General features: G+C 39.8%; 1 protein-coding gene across 2 annotated transcripts; it reads left to right on the top strand.

The window, feature by feature from the left end:
* Positions 1 to 3,147: 3,147 nt before the first annotated feature.
* LOC116206435 (aspartic proteinase A1-like) lies at positions 3,148 to 8,103 on the top strand. Of its 2 annotated transcripts, XM_031539308.1 has the most exons (15): positions 3,148 to 3,360; positions 3,448 to 3,545; positions 4,310 to 4,684; positions 4,775 to 4,835; positions 5,309 to 5,403; positions 5,486 to 5,598; positions 5,689 to 5,857; positions 5,941 to 5,980; positions 6,106 to 6,170; positions 6,647 to 6,760; positions 6,901 to 6,965; positions 7,162 to 7,318; positions 7,415 to 7,534; positions 7,622 to 7,710; positions 7,810 to 8,103. In XM_031539308.1, the coding sequence occupies exons 2-15, from the start codon at positions 3,534 to 3,536 to the stop codon at positions 7,892 to 7,894; spliced, it is 1,560 nt and encodes a 519-aa protein (XP_031395168.1). In that variant the 5' UTR covers positions 3,148 to 3,360; positions 3,448 to 3,533; the 3' UTR covers positions 7,895 to 8,103. The 2 variants fall into 2 exon arrangements, with proteins under 2 accessions (XP_031395168.1, XP_031395169.1); XM_031539309.1 differs by lacking the exon at positions 3,448 to 3,545 and having other exon boundaries at positions 3,151 to 3,360.
* Positions 8,104 to 15,471: the final 7,368 nt, after the last annotated feature.

The following is a 15,471-nucleotide window of genomic DNA, read 5'->3' on the forward strand; positions in this document are numbered from 1 at the left end:
ATAAAGCCGAATGCAAAATGTTTTGCACGTGTTTGCTTGTTTAACATATGGCATTTGCTTGCAAAAACACCCCTGGGTTAATAACTTATTAATCCACGTACACTTGGCAATAACAAACACATTATCTGCAATCTACATGTTGTTTGTTACTTTTCTGCTATTGTTTGTCTGTATGAGTCGAGCCTGACCCATAGGACGCATTGCACTAGGAGTTCAACGCCCTAATCATCAATCACAGGGTTCATGCCCCATTCACTGAGAGCTTAGTTGAATTTCAGTTTTTCAATTTTTCCCTGAACTCACGGCGAGTCGGAGCGGAATAATAACCGAACACGAATCGACTGTGATTCAATCATTTGTAATTTGTATTTATTGTTTTGAGCGCATTGTAAGGATTTATTTTATACATTCATTCTATAAGAATCCCAATCGATGAGCGAATGGTACGAGAGTCGAATTAATCGAATCAGTCAAATGCTGGCCCAGACAAGAGTAATCCCAAGATTTCGAGGTTCCGGTTCACGCAGGAATTCAAACATCATAGTTTGATGAATTGTAGCGCAAGATAGTGAATTGATTCCTCACATACGGGTTTACTTCTCTTTATGTTTCTCAACCGACATCGTTTAGTTCACCGAATTTCCAATGTCAAAACGTGTAAGCCAAGCGCTGCTTAATTCACGCGATAAATGAAATAAAATTGCAAGCCTAGCAAATCAGAGTACCGAAAGGACGTGCAGGATATAGACCCGCACGTAACGTGAACCCCGAACTCGGACTTTTTGGTTCCGCATAGACCAATGCTTTAGCAAAACTAGGTGTTTCATACCCCTAGACCCGAGTAACTTATTGGCCCTCGAACTTTGGGTAGTAAAATGATAAGTGTCGACTCCTTCTCACACGTGTCCGTCACACATCCCCGAGAAGGTGGACACTTCCAAGCCGCGTGATTCGGTCGTGCGCATGCGGACCCCGACGAGAATTCACATTCGGGTCCGTACATCTACCTATATGTTTATTTCATTTTTCTTTACTTTCATCCATTCATGGGAGAGGTAAGATGCCATTGGAATTATAATCTGCCTAATCCATTGTGTGTTTATAGCCTGTATCCCGGCAATGAGTGAATTCAAAGGAATGATTTTATCCCCGATATGAATTGTCTGTCACTCAATACAAGAAGTGATTCTCTATATGAGCATACAATTTAGTACCAGATCCAACCAAATTCATAACAAAGGAATTCAACCAAATTCATTTGCATTTTCATTGCAACCACAAATCATTCCTTAACCAGAGGAATTACATCAGTCACTAGACAAAGAGCAACTCCCTAACAGACCACCTAGACAAACTACATAGACAATCATACTTCATTTCATCATAACCAAGCTTCCTAATACAACCACTATTATAACTAAAACGAAATACAAATGCCTCCATCTCTTTAGCTACATCTCTCTCCTCTCTAAATTCTTCCTTAACTTACTTATTATCTTCTGTTTTTAGGACAAGCTTCTATTGATATACAACTCATCCTCCCACTGAAAATACGTGCACTTCCTTGCATCATCATTCCAAAAAGGGCACCTGTAAAATGAACGCCATGGATTTGCTGTTGTGTTTGATATCATCCTCACCACTGGCATTCTGTAATAACATAGAATGATTCCATCTCTATCCATGGTCGAATCACCCTCGTCCATGCTCAAACAACTGTACTTGGAGGTTGCTGAGGCTTGATCAAGGTTCATAGGGAAATTATCATACTCACCGTGGCATTTGCAGCAATGAGAATGCGAGCTCATCTTGAAGGTGATACCTTGTTCAACTTTCTTCTGCACCCTCAACTCCTCTGCTTATTCCCTCTTCTCATCATCCCTTCCCTCCCCCATCGAAATGTTACTGCAATCAAAATTATCAAAATTAGGGCAAGTTATCAACTTCGAGCAGACCGACAGTAAAAGCAAGACAAAACAACGCAATAGGGGACAACGTCACCCACACAACGACATCCTCACGAAGGACCATCACCTTGTTGAGATTTTCCTGTCAACGATAGAGAGAATAATGCACATCGCCACAACAGTTGTGCTCTATCTAGATTCAAAAGGTTTCATATTCAAATAGTAGTGTAAATTGTTAGGAGCACAACGAGTGAAAATCAACCAGTTTCATATTCATGTTCGACTTCGAGCAACACCAACCGGTTAAAACTACCGTTCATCACCAAATCAAGTGAAAATCGACTAACCTCGAGAGGGCTGATTCGGCTGAAGAGATTGCAGATGAACTAATCTATATTGCAATGGAGGTCGTAGATGAACTTCAGCTAGGATTGTAGGAAAGACCAAATCACTGGTCAAACCCAAGCTCGACAAATCTGTCTAGTCTGAGTGCGGCGCCCGTACGGTGGTCGAACTCACGAACGACAAGTCTGTCTGGTCGAACCCAAACTCGACGAGTTCGTTTGGTCTGATTAGCAGTTGCTGCGGCTCCCGTGCGATCAAACTTTGGCCCGTGCGGTGGTCGAACAGCGTCCATGACTCTTCTGATGGGAGGCGACGTCAAGTTCGTCTGGTCTGAGTCCGTCGTTTACCCTAATTTGACTGATTTCCGCTTGCCCAAACTCCCCTGTTCAGCTCTCTGTTTTTGCCTTAATTGATTGCAGATTGGAGGGGAAAAGGATACTTGCTGGTGACGACGACTTTGGGTTTTTTTTAAAAATTATATTGGGATGATAAAAACGATGTCGTATATGATGACGTGCACCGTTAATCGGGGCCGTTTGCCTACTAGATACCACATAAGCGTCCACATCATTTTCTCGTAATGGCACTTATGAAATCTGGACGGTGGTACCAAAATGTTATAAATTTCAGTTTTTCAATGATCATTTTGTTTCAAAATAACTTTCAAGTAGTAATTTATTAGTTTTAAAGTTTTTCGATATCCATATCGATAGTTTTCTAATAATACTACACTACAGGGGCCAAATTGGAAAACACGGAACAAAGTGGTCTCTCTCTCTCTCTCTCTCTCTCTCTCTCCCCTCTCGTAGTCGTGGCCGAACCAGAAGCTGCTTGGTGCGTACTATTAACTAAGGTGGCGGAAAGCATGACAGACAGAGAAGCAGCAGGGGTCGCTCCCCCTGGCTGTCTGTGCCGTGGCGTGGCCCTTCTTATACCCCGCCACGTCGCCATGACCACGAGGCAGTTCTCTCCTCTTCCATCTCTCTCTCTCTCTCTCTCTCTCTCTGTTTTTTCTCTCCTTGATGGATTTTGATTGAAGGTCGCAACAACACATTTCCTCCTCTCTTCCACTTCCTCCTGTCGGCGCTGATCGGCTTCTCTCACTCCGGTGAGGTCTTCTCCCTGATTCATTCGTGCATTCTTTGCTTTTTTCTTTAATCTCCCTTTATTTACTTATTATGTATCTCTCGATCAGTCGGCTTCTCTGTTCCTCAAGCTCTGTTTCCCGTGATGAAAGAATCGATGGCGATGGATTGATGATCACAGGCGTCCATTTGAAACATGAGTTTGGCAGTTGAAGTCGAAAATCTAATGAAAATTGATTGCATTTGAAAATGTTGCTAATTGCTTTGGTCATTGTTCTCTGCTTTGAATTGTGGTTGTGTCCATTTGTTGGAGTTCGCATAATCTTTCTGTTCGGTTTTCTTGTCCTCACTCACATAGAGCGAGACCCTTTCAGATAATACCAGAACTATATATATCTGATATTGGTTAATAAGGGAAAATCTTGTAGCGTTTTTGGAGTACATTAGCAATTCATGCTTCCTCTTTATATCTGTCATACTTGTAAATCAAATGGTTCCAATGGATGTTTATTTTTTCGGGTTACAAGGAGGCCCGTGGACCTCTTATAATGAAATAAAAATCCTTTATTGAATCTGGAACCATTTGACTAGCGGGTGAGGGCGTGTGCTATTGTGGTATATTCTCTTTTGATTGGTTCTGATGAATGTTATTGTTAAATACTGAAGACTACACTGACAATGATGTTCTGTTTGACTATGGTAATTGGAAAATGTTCTGCTGGACTTTCCATACTATTTCTTTTATGCTAGACTTGGTGGTGACGTATGTGATACAGGCAGTCGAAGAATGTTCTGCTTGAGTCTTTGTACTATTTCATTTGAGCAAGACTTGGCAGTGATGTATGTGATACAGGCAGAAATGCGGGGCCTTTTAGCATCTTAAGCATTATGAAGATTTTTCTTTTGTTTTGCCTTATTTGGTTGATGATCTCAATATGTGCACCCGATCATGAGGTCTCGTTATGATTTCAGAGGAAAAAGATGGGTAAATCGGACCTGCTCTTCCTGCTGTTTTCATGCCTCGCACTGTCCTCAGCCTACCCTGTGGCTGATAATGGACTGTCTCGGATCAAGCTGAAGAAGATGAAATTGGACGAAGACAACTGGATCGCCTCATGGCTAGAGTCTGAGGCGGGAGAGTCTCTGAGGTCATATATCATGAAGAATCGTTTCCTCGGAAGGCTCAGAGACTCTTCTGAGGACATCGATATTGTTGCCCTGAAGAACTACTTGGACGCTCAGTACTATGGTGAGATTGGTATTGGGACTCCTCCACAGAACTTCACTGTGATTTTCGACTCGGGTAGTTCTAATTTGTGGGTGCCCTCATCAAAGTGCATTTTGTCGGTATGTTTCTATATTCAAACACAAGAGGAGTGCTTGAGGATATACATAACTAAAATATTGATGTTGGAGAAACTTCTGAGTTTATTGCAGGTGGCATGCTATTTCCATTCCAGGTACAAGTCTGGTCAGTCAAGAACATATCAGAAGAACGGTTTGTGTCTGATCTTTCTAACTAAGCTGCTTCTCACCATATATATTATTCGATAGTTTGTATTGGGACATACTGTATGTTTACGTCTCCATTTTCATAAACAAGCATGTTTTAAAGAAGCACACAAAAGATTAAATTGTTTTAATTGACCAGGCTTCTCTAGAAGTCTAAGCTCAATGTAGAAAAAATACATGTTTAGCACACCACATATATGAAAGATGGTGATGATATGAAACGAAAAAGGACATGACAAGTATAAAACCTTAATAAGATTATGATACTAGAAATGGGAACAGGTGGTCCGATATCGTGTTAAATGACAAAGTTTCTGTTAAACGCTAAGCTTGCAGAGCTGAGTGCACCGACACTGTCATCTCTTTAATAGTTCTTTCATCTTTGGTCCTAGCCATTGACAGATGGAGTTGTCTAGTTAATTCGGATGTAAGCCCTTGGTTCTGTTTTTGATTCTTCAGGAAAATCGGCTTCCATTAAATATGGTACTGGGGCTGTTTCTGGTTTCTTCAGCAATGATGATGCGATAGTTGGTGACCTAGTTGTTAAGAATCAGGTCAGTTCATTTCCTCTTCGTATCTTATTAAACTTTAAATGCATCGTTATAGAATTTGCTGGAGCTTCATTATCCTCTGCAGGAATTTATAGAGGCAACCCGAGAGCCCAGCGTCACATTCATGGTGGCCAAGTTTGATGGCATTCTTGGACTCGGTTTTCAAGAGATTTCTGTTGGAAATGCTGTTCCAATTTGGTAGAATGAGCCCTTATCAGGACAATTTCAATCATTTGCTCTGCTCTTGAACGTACCAACTTTTACTAATATATTGTATTAATTGAATAGGTACAATATGATGAACCAAGGGCTTGTGAAAGAACCTGTATTCTCATTCTGGCTCAACCGTAATGCTCAGGAGGAAGAAGGTGGTGAAATCGTGTTTGGTGGAGTTGATCCGAAGCATTTCAAGGGCAAGCACACTTACGTGCCTGTGACACAGAAAGGCTATTGGCAGGTTGACTGACTAGTACTTATTAATTTGCCGCATCACTTTGTTTGGGGGAAAAAATCAGTAATTAATAATTAATTATTTTGCAGTTTGACATGGGTGATGTTCTTATTGGCGGTGAACCAACAGGTGCTTTCCTCTTCATCCTGCTTATTATGAAATCAATTACTATTCTGAAATCAAATCTGTAATTTTTGTTTTCATGTTTATTTTTTTGATTTTTGTGCTCTCACACTTATGCATTGCTTCTACAGGATACTGTGCTGATGGTTGCTCTGCAATAGCAGATTCCGGGACTTCCCTGTTAGCCGGCCCTACAGTATGTTTTCGTGCTTCTATTTCATTTTTATCCTTCTTCTCAGTCCTGGAATTTTACTTTCTGATTGTCTGCAGTGATCTAAAGGTGAAAAATTATTCTATTTATAAATAAATTCGAACCAACTGATCGACTTGTTCCTTGAGACACTCTTAATGCATGTCCGTCACCAACTAAAAATCTGTGCTAAGAACAGATTCCCCCTCTGAGTTCTTGTGTTCTTGTCAATTCACTAGACACGTAATGCTTCTCTCTTTTTCTTCTGTCATTAACCTGGTGGTTTCCCGAATTTCCATCTCAGCATGTCCTCATTTTCTCTGTTTTCGCAATTTATTTAAAGAAAAAATGGGAACACTGGAAATGTTTTCTTCTCTTAGTTTTCCCAAACAAGAAGAGCAAATACGTTCCCGTTACCACTTGCAAGCTGCAGTCTATGGTGCCCTCCTTTGCCATGAGTATTAATGTTCTTTTACTTTCAGTCCGTGATTGCAATGATAAATCAAGCCATTGGAGCATCTGGGGTAGTTAGCCAAGAATGCAAGGCAGTTGTCACACAGTATGGGCAGGTTATCATGGACTTGCTCCAAAACGAGGTAAATCCTGTCTTCCACTCTGCCTCCGAATAACTGGGGAGATTTCAATTGTATTTGGAGCTATCTTGAATTTTGCAAGACTTCTTGCTCCTAATTTATTCCTGTGACTACCCACACCCGCCCGGGGATCTGCGTAACAGGTTCATCCAAAAAAGGCATGCTCCCAAATTGGTCTCTGCACTTTTGACGGGACTCGGGGAATCAGGTAGGGTTCAAGATGCTCTCATCCTTGTACTTTTGTGGCTTTTCATTTCTCATTCCATTTTATTTCCTATTGATATTATTGTGTTCTTTTCTATGTTGAAGGACACCCTGCTTTAAACAATCCCGTCCTTCTCCTTCTGTTGATCATAATAGCCTAGTTTATTTAAGCTTTTAACTTTACAATGATGTTTGTGTAGTATGGGCATCGAGAGTGTGGTGGGGGAAAGGAGTAGCAGGTCATCAGGTGTCCACTCTGATGCCATGTGCTCAGCATGCGAGATGGCAGTTGTTTGGATGCGGCATCAGCTTCAGCAGAACCTGACACAAGAACGCATTCTAGACTATGTCGACCAGGTACGGTTTCATTCAGGCATCTCGAAACATATTTCAGTTGTGGAACATAATGTCCTCTATCTGGGTTGTCACAGTTGATTCTTTATGGTTTTGCAGCTCTGTGATCGGGTGCCTAGTCCGATGGGACAGTCAGCCGTGGAATGTGGAAGTCTGTCCTCAATGCCATCTGTTTCCTTCAGTATAGGAGATAGAGTTTTTGAGCTCAGCCCAGATGAGGTATGATTTCTTATTACTAAATCCCGCTGTGAATTTAATGGATCACTGGGGTCCTCATATATTCTATTTCGATTAATCTGTAAGCAGTACATACTCAAGGTGGGCGAAGGCCCTGCAGCTCAGTGCATTAGCGGATTCATGGCTTTGGACATCCCTCCTCCTCGAGGACCCCTCTGGTATCGTCTTAATCCCATAAAACTTTGCATTCTGAATCATTCTTTCTGCAGACTTAAACGTGACTCTGATTCTCATTTAACCAACTTTTTGGGGTGTAGGATCCTAGGAGATCTCTTCATGGGCCGGTACCACACCGTGTTTGATTATGGGAATCTCAGGGTCGGGTTCGCAGAAGCTGCATAGACATAGAGGCTCTTGCTGTGGCATCTGTTCCTTTCTTTATGGTAACTCGGAGATTACTGTTTAGTCTGTCTTTAACTTGGTATGCAATTCCAGTGCTGTTGTTAATCCTCCTCTGTTTCTTCTGCCTAGAAAGGCACCAGCCTTTTGTAAATATGGGGGGTACTTGCGTTGCCTTTATTTTATCATATTAGCTATCCATTCGCGTCCTATTCCTTGCATGTTTGATTTGGGGAATTCGAAATTCACATTACTATTCCCAAGTTTGGTTGTGTTTTAGGGGTCAGAATTGCAACTCCGATTCCCCCTTGGTCTCCCTAATTTTGTCAAAATTACTAACCCATTTAGTTTTAGGGTCGGTTTTTAAAACTTTAACTCTAATTTTAACTCTATTTACTACAAAAAAAAAAGAGTCAACAATACAATTATTACTTTTTTCTTTTTCTTTAATTTTTTTAATCATTCAATTTAATTTTTAATATTAAATTATCTCAACTATTCATTACTTTTTCTCATAATTTAACAATACAATCATTACAACTCAATTAAAATCAAAACTCAATTCTACTCAATTTTAAAATCAAATACACCATTCCCATCACAAGCTCCTCGGGGAATAACTGAAACTGGGGAAAGGCTAAATCCACATCTCAGTCCACCTCTGGGCTCCGATGATTCTGACTGCCTGTCGGCATTTATGGCTGTCATTCCGACCGATCTCTATTGGTTAATCTCAGCATGGCAAGGCAAGGTCTCGCCGGCATGGTGAGATTCAGCTCTCGGAAGTGTCAGACCAAATCCTAGGCTCGTGAGCCTTGCTGGGGCCCCGCAATTCTCACCCCGATCGATCACACACTGGTTATACGGAATTTAGGCAGAAGTCTCCTCTTTTTAATAATGTCCCATGTTTCTACATTACAAAGACAACAATTAATACATGCCTAATGTTTAGCCCAACCTGAGAAAAATATTGTTGGTTGTTGCACTTAGGATAATTATTTCGTAATCCTATTTCATCACGGGATACAAAAGGTGCTAATTAAACTGTAATAAAGAAGAGTAATGAGTGTTAATCAGATCAAGAGTTATCATAATTAAAATTTATCATAATTGTTTTTAAGTGAAGCCATATGTTTTTATTTTATTTTCCTACCCTTAAAAAAGGTATATTTTATTTTCCTCATTGCATAAGGTAGAACCATTTAAAAAGTTTTTCCTTTATTTATGACTTATGGTTGGCGGCTCATTTAATATCCAAATCTACGGTTAAACTAAAAAGACATGAGACGTCCATTTATACTTGCTATTCGATGCATAAAGCAATTTTGACAGTCAGGTGATCATTTGCTGTAGTCGAAAGTAGCAAGAAACCAGTGAATTTCTGAAGTTACTGCATCAAAGACTTTTAACTTTAGTGGAGCTCTGGTATTTGTAGGACCCGGACGTATACATTAGCATGGGGGAAGTCGTTCCATCATTTATGGGCCGGGAGATAACGAGCGAATGCGATCATATGGAGACATAAGTAAGGACCTTTGAGGATCGGTTGTTTTATAAGAACTTAAGTCGATATGTGTCAACCTATTATATGTAAAAGAAAAAAAGAAGAAAGAAAGAAACTTCAAGTAGGTACAATTTCCATCTCGAAACTTGTTGAAATCTATAAACCAGTTGGTACATCCAATTGAGCAGTGGAAATTTACATCTTGATATGGAGATAGGTAATGAATCCCGATGTTCTGCACGAACCGCGCGTGTTCCCAATTGTTTGTATGTCCATACTTGATGACCTTAAAGAATAACGATGAGACACAATAGAGGAAGTGCTTTTGATGGACGATATACAAGCGCTTTACATAGAATTAGGGATATATGCGACCATAAAAAGGATACACCTAAAAGATATGAAATATCTTACACGAATTCTACGCTTGTTGGTTGAAAAATGATGGTCCAAAGTATATATATATATATATATATATATATATGAACATAGAAAGTTCGTTGGTCGTATGTGGTTAAATGAGATTCCGTTTTCTTGAGATGGACGCATTCCAAGAGATGCGCCGCCATTGCACACTCCAAAGCTTTCGCACATGGTTCAAACGGTTCAGCGATTGTTCCATTTAAGTAAAGTATCGATTTCGAGTCATTATAAATGTAGAAAATATATGCTGGGAGAACTTCATCTCTTAGTTTGTTCACCCGGCTCGACTGAATTAGTCGGGACTTATTAAGTTTTCGAATATCAGAATTCATATTTTAAAAAAAAAAAAAGATTCCGTCCATGTCTGTTCCCCAAGCTTTTCCTTGGTGCCCTTTTCCTACTTTAATTTACCTTTTTATTAACAAAAAAAAATCAATTATTTGTTCAGTGATACTCTTCGGGGAGAAAAAATTTAAGTCCTTCGAGGGTACAAAGAGTTACAAGATGTTGTTTCACTTCCAAGAAATAGATTAGATAGAGGCCCTTGGGACTAATAAAATTTACGGTTTCATCCGGTAATAATTGGCATAAATCCATAATTTTTTTACCTTCTTTGGTGAAAGCAGAGCCAAAGACCCAAAAGCATTGAAAACAAATATAAAAGAAGGAAGTATAGTGTAATGGCACACACCACTCATATAATAATCAAGAGGTTCATGTTCGATTATCGTTATTGAAACTGTTGTGTTCTTATATTTAACTTTAATTGTCTTAAACCTATGGACCTTGTCTCTGCTTGAACAAAAAAAAGAAAACAAATCTAGAAAAATGCAATGGCAAGGTGAGGCAACACAGACAATACCTTTAAAGAGTAACGTCACGCTCTAGCGAGCGGTTGCTGATCTCTTGGCATGTCCAGTCAATGGAACAAAAGTTTCCTATATGATCTTCTTCGATGAGTTGGACCTTCGGGTGACCACATATATTACCTTCTCCATATTCTTTCATACATCCTTTTTCATCTCTTGAGCAATATATTTGATAAGGAATAAGTAAATGAGCATGGTAAAATGACTTATTTTACCTACCTTACTTCTATGTCAGGTTGAGTTAGAGGCTTGAAAGACTGCAGAAAGTCAGATTATGTTCAAGTTGGACCTAGACGTCGTCGTTTCTGGTAAAGACTTCACACGGGAAGGTACTTTCGCATGTCTGACTGCACTATAAATAGAAGTCGAATTGGGCCGTCACCCCCATTGAACTTTTCTTATGTGTTTCAAGTCAAAGTTGCATCACTTCAAAGTATCGGATTAATTCAATTTCCATTGAATTTATACAGGTATCGGCTTATTTACATCTTAAAGTTCAAGTTGTCAAGTGGTGAAACCCAAGTCTCATGTAGCCTCAACTCTTTCTCTTGATTTGTTCGATGTGGGATTCCTTTTTACTCGACAAGATTGAAAGACTGAAAATTGCTATTCCTAACTCATCTAGATTAGTAAACTCAGTCATATCGATGTTGACTTTGATAATTTAGCACAACATTTCTTTGGCCATGACAAATTAAGAAACAACATTGTGTCACATGCTGGCTTTCTCGTCCCTCCCCAAGTACAACAATAGGGCTCTGCCATTTGTGTATTGGTTACTTTCATCGTACATGGGCTAATAATGGCTGGCATTTACAGGTACGTATTCCGGGCGTTGGGCTCCATATTTGGTTGGATATTTGTGTTAGCTTGTCAATCCTGAGGAGGGTTGGTTCGGGGAGCCTTGGTACTAGTATCCCTGAATGCTCACATGGGATTCAAACTCTGTACCCGTGACAATTGATATCAGAGTAGGGCTTGGTGGGAGGAATCCATGACGATGCGGGGTCGACGAGGAATGCAGTGGCAAGCGTGGGGATGCTTCGGCTTAGGCGGGGGAGTGCTTTCCTAAGAGGAGAGCTTGGAGACTCCAAGCTTGGGTGTTGAGCCGTTGTTCTTTGTTAAGCAAGGAAGCTGGTCGTGGTGTTCCACTAGGACGATCTAATTGGACAGGCTGGGGAAGACACATCGGGCAACACCCAGCAAAGGCGTGCTCAGTCAATTAGGAGCCTGATGTGTCCTTGTATCCTTGTTCGTGGGGGAGTTTGCGTAGTGGGCGCTGAGTTGTTGAGGGATTGACACCATGGGGGTGTTATGTGAGGGTGAAGGCGATGTTGAAGCATTGGGACCACTACATTGACAAGCTCGCAACAAGGACGTTTGGGGATTGTGTGGGGGAAAATGTCACGGCCTCACGGGCTAGCATTCTCGTCCTCTCCAAGTACGACAATAGGTCTCTGCCATCTGTGTATTGGTTGCTTTCATCGTACGTGAGCTAATATTAGCTGGCATTTACAAGTACTTACTTCGAGTGTTGTGCTCGATATTTGGTTGGATATATGTGTTAGCTTGTCAATTTTGGGGAGGGCTGGTTCGGAAAGTCTCGGTGCTCGTATCCCTGAATGCCCACATGGGCTTCAAACTCTGTGCCCATGACAATTGTGTGCAAGCTCAGTCCCTTGGCCCTTGGGAATGGTCGGTTAGGGGAATGTGATTATTAGTTGGTGCATTCGGTTGGTTCACTTTTATGAGGGTTGGGTTTGCTTTTGGCATTTAGAGCATCCCCTAACTGTCAAATGCCACCCAAACGATGAAACAACCATTAAAAAAAAAAATCCCAACTGTATTTATTGAGTTCCGCATCTGGAGACTGTCAAAAAAGAGAGAGGAACTGTCGCAAATAGTTTAATTAATTGGTTTTCATCAGACTTTTGCCTAAGCTTTCTATCCTCTCTATTAGCTGGCTTCCCCTACCATTCAAGTAAACTAAAGGAGTTTGCCCACCTCTTGCTATCATCAGCAAGTAGTGAAGTGAAATGCACCCGATCGATCTCTTTTCTCACGATTTCATCATTAAAAGAAGTAAAATTTACATCCAAACAAGTATTACTCTATCCATATGATAAAGGAATAACTTATTCTAGAAAAACCATACATGCGTAAGTGCACCGCACACATAAACCTCACATGTATGTGTTTAGAAGACCATAATAAATGTTAAAAGAAGTAGCTGGCCGGATTTGCTGTACATTCATTTAAAACCGATTTAGGTAGACCAAAAGTGATTGGGTATGGATAAGTCTTCAAAAGGAGTACGATTAATTTTTGAATAGTATGGATTAAGTTCATTTCTTGGACAACTATTACATTATTTGTTGTACATTGAACATGTCCTCCCAAATCTAATTTGTTAGGTAGATGAGGTTGTAACCAAAGCTTTCACATTTGCTAAAAAAATGGAGTGAAGAATGATCCATTATGTTGCACGTTCCATTGAAAATTGCAATTTTGAATGTTAATATAGGAATCTCTTAATGGCACCAATGATGAGTTTAGATCCAAGTGATATTCTACAATAGCGGGTGGGGGATATGGAGACCCACTGAAGTGAATGATTAGATTAACCTCAAGAAAAGACCAATACTATGCAAGGACAAAATAATGATGGTACCCTGAAAAGTACATTATATTCATAGAGAGTTACAAGGTGATGGGAAATGCTGTGGTTTGGTTTGTAAGAAATTTGAGAGATGAGATGTTGAAAGAAATTCTCACATTTAATAATATTGACAGTAAAATTAATACATAAGATTCCACAATTAATTAATAAATATAACACATCCTCTTTCAAATTATATCAAATTCTAGATGTCTTGATACTCTCCATCACTCATCGAACAAGTCCAATGAAATAAGCTTCACGTTGCGATTAGGTGACTTGAAAAAGATTGGTGGCAGTTTTGCTCGTCATGTGATTGAATTATTTTTTGATAGTAAAATCAACACTTAGGTGGATTGGATCCAATTGATCTAACGGTTTCCAAGAGGACAGGTCAATATAATTTTTTTTTTCCGGATGGGTGAATGAAGGAGGCTAACCGCCTGATAGAAAGTGCAAAGAAAAGCTTATTAACGAGAACAAAGATGGGCTAACACAATCCCTAAATAAGCTATTCGGGGGTGAGTCAAAGAACTGCACTCCTATCGAAAAGTTCAAAGATCACCATGCCATCCAATCTACGCACGAATTGGCTTCCTGATAACAATGAAGCACAAACACCTCCCATTCCCTTCCCATAGTACTAGGAATCTCCTTCACCAATCTACCTGTGAGAGGATTAGGACGGGATGAGCCGGCAATCAAATTGTGAGGCACCTCAAAGTCCATCTCGACCATCAGTCTTGTGACGCCCAAGGACCACACGAGTTCTAGCTCTATCAGCACAACCCAAAGCTCAGCCATGACCGACATGGCCCAGCCCACATTATGAACAAACCCCGGAGATCCATCGACCATTCTCATCACGTAGGACACTGCCACATCCCACCAACCCAGGATTTCCACGAGATGCATTATCCATGTTGAGTTTAACCCATCCCAGCCCAGGAACTTGCCATTTTATCCATTACACGACCGCTCAGATGTCAAAACTCTTGATGGAGCGTCCTCGACCCATTGATGTTTTTACTTGAAGGTTAATATATGTAATATTTTTATAGAAATACTAATCGGAGGGACATTTTTATGGTCGTTGTAAGCTTTATAGCCATGAGAAAGCCCCAAGGATAATCAAAAGAAAGTATAATACAGTAGCGCATACTCTTACCTGATAACTAAGAGGTTATGGGTTCGATACTCACTAGAACTATTAGTATCAATTTGTCAGTTATTAGGATTTCTATTTTATTATTTTAAGCGTATAAATCTCTCTTGTAACATAAAAATAAAGCCCCTAGGATAAAAGGCAACTAGACGGGTGTAAAGCAGAAAATACAATCTCTGATGGTATCATAGAATTTTCCTTTAAATGCTAACATATTTTCCTTTTAGCAACCGGTCTTTAAGCTAATATCCAATCAAATATGCTTAATTAGGATAAACTATTGCCTGCAACAGTTATATTGGATGAACATTGACAAAAGATTTAACTAGCCCCAACAAAATCTTGTTAACAATGTGAAGTACATAGAACTCTACGCATATCAAGGCTGGCCAATTTTTAATGTTTTGCTCTCTTTGGAAATTAGTAGAAGCCCTTTGTGCACCTTAATGCACAATTTGCTTTGGTGTCTTGAGATGATATCGATAATGTAAAAAGAATAAGTTAATTGTAAGCCGGCATGATGTCAATATGAGTTAATTTAGTTGCAGAATAATTTAAATTATCTTCTTCCATCTTGGCACATGCCGCTAATGATAATTATATTAGACCCATTAAAGTCAATACTTAAGAATTAAACCTGCAAACTATATGTACTTTTCCGAAATGTGGCTCGTTTTAGTGACTCTGTGTTCGATTCGAATCATTCTTGTTATTTACTCCCCCCTTACTCCAAAATTCTCCAATGTTCGAAAAGAAGAATAGTGCAGGTTCTCCAATATATCAACTTCAAGCGCTTTCTTTCTATATCGCAAGGCATATTCTCGTAATATCACATGAAGATGTATCAATATATAGCCAAATTTTTAGATATACTAAGAATATTTATGAATCGTGATATGTAGATAATAGTGACAGCCTCTTGCAATGCTCTTTGAAGTAATAACGACAATGTGCTACACT

The sequence above is a fragment of the Punica granatum genome, chromosome 4 (genome assembly GCF_007655135.1).
Source record: "Punica granatum isolate Tunisia-2019 chromosome 4, ASM765513v2, whole genome shotgun sequence".
NCBI classification, from domain to species: domain Eukaryota; kingdom Viridiplantae; phylum Streptophyta; class Magnoliopsida; order Myrtales; family Lythraceae; genus Punica; species Punica granatum.

Coding starts and splice junctions, on each gene's coding strand:
- LOC116206435 (XM_031539308.1), top strand. Junction 6,761..6,900: donor TGGACTTGCTCCAAAACGAG/GTAAATCCTGTC, acceptor TCTGCGTAACAG/GTTCATCCAAAAAAGGCATG. Junction 7,711..7,809: donor CCTCCTCGAGGACCCCTCTG/GTATCGTCTTAA, acceptor TTTGGGGTGTAG/GATCCTAGGAGATCTCTTCA.